Source organism: Camellia sinensis, chromosome 8 (assembly GCF_055761805.1).
Source record: "Camellia sinensis isolate YWXY chromosome 8, ASM5576180v1, whole genome shotgun sequence".
NCBI lineage: Eukaryota > Viridiplantae > Streptophyta > Magnoliopsida > Ericales > Theaceae > Camellia > Camellia sinensis.
This window is the reverse complement of record NC_138968.1, coordinates 414,599-420,119: the sequence shown is the minus strand read 5'-3', so window position 1 is coordinate 420,119 and position 5,521 is coordinate 414,599. Positions and strand designations below refer to the sequence as shown.

The 5,521-nt window shown below is 50.1% G+C and overlaps 1 protein-coding gene across 1 annotated transcript; it reads left to right on the top strand.

Annotated features, from left to right (window-relative positions):
* The first annotated feature begins 1,692 nt into the window (after window positions 1-1,692).
* On the top strand, window positions 1,693-3,513 carry LOC145798399 (uncharacterized). Its single transcript, XM_082885942.1, has 4 exons — window positions 1,693-1,847; window positions 1,941-2,534; window positions 2,615-2,713; window positions 2,922-3,513. Exons 1-4 carry the CDS (start codon window positions 1,746-1,748, stop codon window positions 3,357-3,359), a joined length of 1,233 nt encoding a protein of 410 aa, XP_082742068.1. The 5' UTR covers window positions 1,693-1,745; the 3' UTR covers window positions 3,360-3,513.
* The last annotated feature ends 2,008 nt before the right edge of the window (window positions 3,514-5,521 follow it).

Below are 5,521 nucleotides of genomic sequence, written 5' to 3'. Positions count from 1 at the left end.
AGTTGAACACGCAGCCCAAACTTCAAATTTTCTAAACACGCAGCCCAGTTAATTAGTGAACACGCAGCCCACACTGATAGAAAGTTGAACACGCAGCCCAGTTAATTAGTGAACACGCAGCCCACACTGATAGAAAGTTGAACACGCAGCCCAAACTTCAAATTTTCTGAACACGCAGCCCAGTTAATTAGTGAGCACGCAGCCCACACTGATAGAAAGTTGAACACGCAGCCCAAACTTCAAATTTTCTGAACACGCAGCCCAGATTAAATAGTGAACACGCAGCCCACACTGATAGAAAGTTGAACACGCAGCCCAAACTTCAAATTTTCTGAACACGCAGCCCAGATAATTAGTGAACACGCAGCCCACACTGATAGAAAGTTGAACACGCAGCCCAAACTTCAAATTTTCTGAACACGCAGCCCAGTTAATTAGTGAACACACAGCCCACACTGATAGAAAGTTGAACACGCAGCCCAAACTTCAAATTTTCTGAACACGCAGCCCAGATTAAATAGTGAACACGCAGCCCACACTGATAGAAAGTTGAACACGCAGCCCAAACTTCAAATTTTCTAAACACGCAACCCAGATTAAATAGTGAACACGCAGCCCACACTGATAGAAAGTTGAACACGCAGCCCAAACTTCAAATTTTCTGAACACGCAGCCCAGATTAAATTAGTGAACACGCAGCCCACACTGATAGAAAGTTGAACACGCAGCCCAAACTTCAAATTTTCTGAACACGCAGCCCAGATTAAATAGTGAACACGCAGCCCACACTAGAATTTGCATGTAGCTTATTTCACTTCATCGGCATACAGCCCATTTCATCTCATTGGCACACAGCCCATTTCATTCCATTATTGACACATGTATTCATTCTGAATGTAGGTTGGTTCCCGTAGTGTGCGGGGGTATGGTTCCACCATCGCGCGGGACTGGTATGCTGAGCTCCCAGAGGGTGTCCGAGACTTGGTAGACTTGGCAGGGTTCGGGCCCTTCTGCGTCGGGTTGTCACGTTGTCCTGCCAGGAGGACACTGATGGCAGCCTTGGTAGAGAGATGGTGGGACACCACCAACTCCTTTCATTTCTCTGCTACCGGGGACATGACCATGACGCCCCTAGACTTCGCTGTGTTGACTGGTTTAGACATCGGAGGTTGGTCCATCCTCTACGATGAGGATATGGGCGAGTGGGAGGCCGCTTGGATGTATCTATTCGGGGCTCGCCCGCCTGTTGACAGGGTTTTTGGGAGAGTCCGATACACTTGGTTCTCTTCCCACTTCCGGCGGACGGAGATGGTGCCTGAGACTCCCGAGGAGACAGAGCAGTATGCCCGTGGTTTCCTTATGTTCCTCTTCGGGACTACCCTCTTTGCCGATAGAGGGAACACAGTCGGGCTATACCTGCTGAGCGCTCTGGTTGACCTATCACAGGTCCATCGATATGACTGGGGTGGCGCCGGCCTGGCTACCCTTTACTTTTATATGAGCGCGACCTCCCGCGGGCGGGGCGATTTACTTGGCGGCTATTGGAGAGCCTGGGAGGTACTTTTCTGTCCTCTTGATTTACATTTCTGCTCTTCATTACTTGTACATTGCACTCACAGCGCACTTTTACAGTCTGTATTTTGCTCTCAGCATTTTGTACTTACATTCTGCACTGCTTTTCTCAGCTATGGGTTTATGTATACTTCCCATCATTAGCCCCAGAGCTGGAGGTGGCAGGGATTCCCATGACCCCATACTCACTGGTGTTCGAGGGCCCGCACCGGCCGAGACCTCGAGAGACCCTCCTTTACCTGCGACAGTACTTTGACACTGTGCGACATTCAGAGGTACCTCAGAACTTTCAGTTTCTTTCATTCTCATCTTTGATTTGCTCTGCATATTCTTGATTTCTGATTGGTTTATGCATTTATCATCTGCAGATCACATGGCAGCCCTGGGCGCCCCTGGGTGATGGTCTCCGACTTCAGTATACCGGAGCGTCGGACATCTCCCAGTATAGGGTCCTGCTCGAAGGGACGGTTGGCAGGGTATGGTTCCTGGGGGAGCGCTTTCTGCGCCAGGTATGGGGGTATCTTTCTCAGGATCCTCCCGCAGTACCCCCAGCCAGTATGCGGACTGCTGACAGGCTCTCTTACTCGGAGGTAGTCGGCGCCATGCTGGGTAGTGATGCTTTACTACATATTGAGGAGGGGGACTACGCCACTTACCGTCACATATACTTGATGCCTCCATTGACGGGAGCTCGTATCCCGATGATGAGGCCTGCCGGTATGTCATCCTCGGGCCAGGCTCGGGCTCGGGCTGCAGACGCCCCTTCTACTAGCAGGGCTGGTACATCTAGAGGTGGGAGTAGACCGGTTCCTCCGACTCCGTCGGCTTATCCTCATCCTGGATGGCCAGATATGCCTACTGAGTTGATGGCGTGGCAGTATGGGGCTATCTCTCCGACCCCGATTCCGCTAGAGCCTCCGATGCCCAGTGATCGATACGCCATTGATCCTGACTCACCGCTGGTATGCTCCACTGTTTTTCATTCATCATTCAGATGTTTAGACATTCTTGTTCACTGATGATTATGAACTCATTTTTGCAGCCACCGCGAGGGTACATGGAGGAGGTGGTTGGACTGGTGGCCACACTCGAGGGCATGGTCCTGCGTAGGGAGGCACAGTTGTCTGTCGCGGGCATTCAGGTACCCTTCAGTTTTCTGGCATTTATCATACTTCTGATGACATACTGATTTCTACTGCATCGATAGACTACTTGTGTAGAGCACATCTGACACACACCCCACTTGGACACTGCATTTACATGCACCCACTTCACGTAGCCTTTGCTTGTATCTGCATCTGATGTACATATTCGGACTGATGTATTTGAATTGAACTCTTTGTTTTCAGATGCCTTCATGGTCCGGTCAGCCGCAGGCCAGGCCACCTGGGCCTCCTTGGGGAGCTGGGCCATCTGGGCCTTTTCAGGGAGTTGGGTCACCCGGGCCTTTTCAGGGGGCGGGGTCATCTCGGCCTTCCCGAGGAGCCGGGCCATCTAGGCCTTTTCGGGGAGCTCGAGGAGGGCTTGTCCGCAGACGCAGGGCTCACGTTGTGGAGGTGGAGCCTGATGAGGAGGAGGAGGATGTTGAGGAGGAGGAGGAGGCTACCGATCGTCAGTCAGAGACATCTGCTGAGGAGGGGGGCTCCGGTTTTGGCTCGGGGAATAGAGGCGAGGCTGAGGGGGATCCTGAGGATGACAGCTCCGACTCAGATGGTGATGATGGTGCGGAGGTTGTCCTGCAGAAGAGGATGAGGAGTGCTTCTCGTTCCCGTTCCCGAGGACTTTGAGGTTGCTATTTCCTGCTTTATTTTTCTTTTTGCTAGTAGTTTGTAGCACTTTGCACATTGTTAGGCAGTTTTATTTTTTGTAAAACTTGTACCTTTGTTTGTTGTAAAGCATGATGGAATGAAATAGCTTTTGAAAAGGTGTTTGTATTTTAAACTTTTAGCATCGTATCGCATCAATTTATTTCGCACAAAAATGAAATTGAATGGAAATGTGCGTTGTGTAATCACCAAGTCAGGTAGTGAACCGACGCAACAAACTAAGCAACTCAACTTACTAAGATATAACAGAACCTTAGGAAGTTTACAACTCGATAAGCAAAATGCAACAACGTTGACAACGCAAATAAACAAGACTTAAACAAAGATTGCTTAAACAGAGAACAATGGCTCAAAAACACGAAACACGTCCGCTCGACAAACAACTCGATAAGCAAAACAACAACTCGATAATCAAAACAACAACTCAATAAACAAAACTCAGTAACAACAGAGTGTACTTCTGACGATCTGGGCACCGGAACGCATCCGAAATGAAGGCCTTTGACTCTCCCGTTACATGGAAATGCTTGAAACTTTCCTCAAAGGGTAAAACAGGGCCAAGGGGATACACTGCAGCATTGTCGGCCATCTTTGGGGGCCGGCCGGCCATTTTTGTGGAGAGAGACAGCTAGCCGGCCAGTTTTGTAAAAAGTAAATGGCTGGCCAGCCAGAAAAGTTGGCCGGCCGGCCATTCAGTCCTACAGCCACCTGGTTTTTGACACGTGTCCCCGTGAATAGTGTTTTTCCTTCTATGAAAGCCTCAACTTCGGGAACATTCATTTCATCTTAGTTTTAGACAAAGATGGAGGCGTTTCTCGCAGAAAATATCACATCTTGGATCTCTTCTCTAGATGGCTCGGAAAAGCTGAATTTCCGGGGTTTCGGCTTGAATGCACTATTCACGCTGAGCCGTACTCCGCTACAGCTTCCTTTTCTCCATGCCGCGGCAAGGTTCTGGAATCCAGTGACGCACGTTTTTAGCTTTGGCGGCCAAGAGATGTGTCCCACTTTCGAAGATTTTCAGGTTTTGATGGAGTTTGAATGCTCTGAAGTGATCTTGCCCCAGCTCTGTTTTGGCCATGCTCAGGCTTTAGGGCGGATGTGTGGGCTCACGGCGCATGACGCTCGATCTCTGATCTGCAGTGGGGAACTGGACATCCTCGGCTTGATCCATCGTTTTTCCGACGCTGGTGACCGTAGCAACCATTATTGGCAGGGTTTCCGGCAACACGCCCTCTGCTTGTGTTTGTTGTCTCACTTTCTGCTTTCCTCGGGCTTCGGCGGGGCTAGCATTCGCCTGATTGAAGTCGCCCAAGGCTTGAGAGAATGAAAGAGCTGTATTGCCATGACCTTGGCCGAGACACTGATGGGCTTAGATTCTGTCTATCGCCGGGAGGCGACTAGGTTTGCTGGGAGTCCACTGCTGCTGCAGGTAATGTTTCCCACCCGACCTTACATGTATATTTGTTCACATCACTCGACCCTCAGGCTCGTTTTTTTCTCACAAAACCCTTGTCTTACTTTTCTCTCATCGTACATCTCTCTGTTCTTTATTCTCTCATTTTCCATCCCTCCCCTAGGTATGGTTAATGGATAAGTTACAGGTTGTGGACTCTTGCCCAGCTTATTCAGCTCGAGGCTACTTCTTTCGACAGCGCCTAGTCAATGCTCTTGACGAAAGGTGGTGGTTCGATTGGATGTGCAATTTGTCCGCAGACGGCATTGCTTGGCGTTGTCCTTGGCTCAACCTCCCGGCAATGAGCTATAGTATGTCCCGGCTGATTGGGATCCAATTGATTGGTCTAACCCACTGCGTATTCTATTTTTCGTTCCGGTTCCTGCGTCAGTTTTGTCATGATCAGACCTGCCCACCGGAGGGGATCGAGTACCCAGCCGCTTTCCCGATCCGGGGCGCACAGCTTGCCCGATATGCCACGGCATGGAGGACTAGAGAGCTCCTGGCCCCTGCTTCTACTTTCAGTTGCACTTTGTCCGATGAGTGCTTGGATTGGCTCAATGAGGAGGCACAGGTTGGGCCTAGCTTGGCATCAGATGCTCCGTCCAGATCTGGGAGGGGACGCAGAGATACTTGATTCAACTATGCCCCAAATTTATTGCTTATT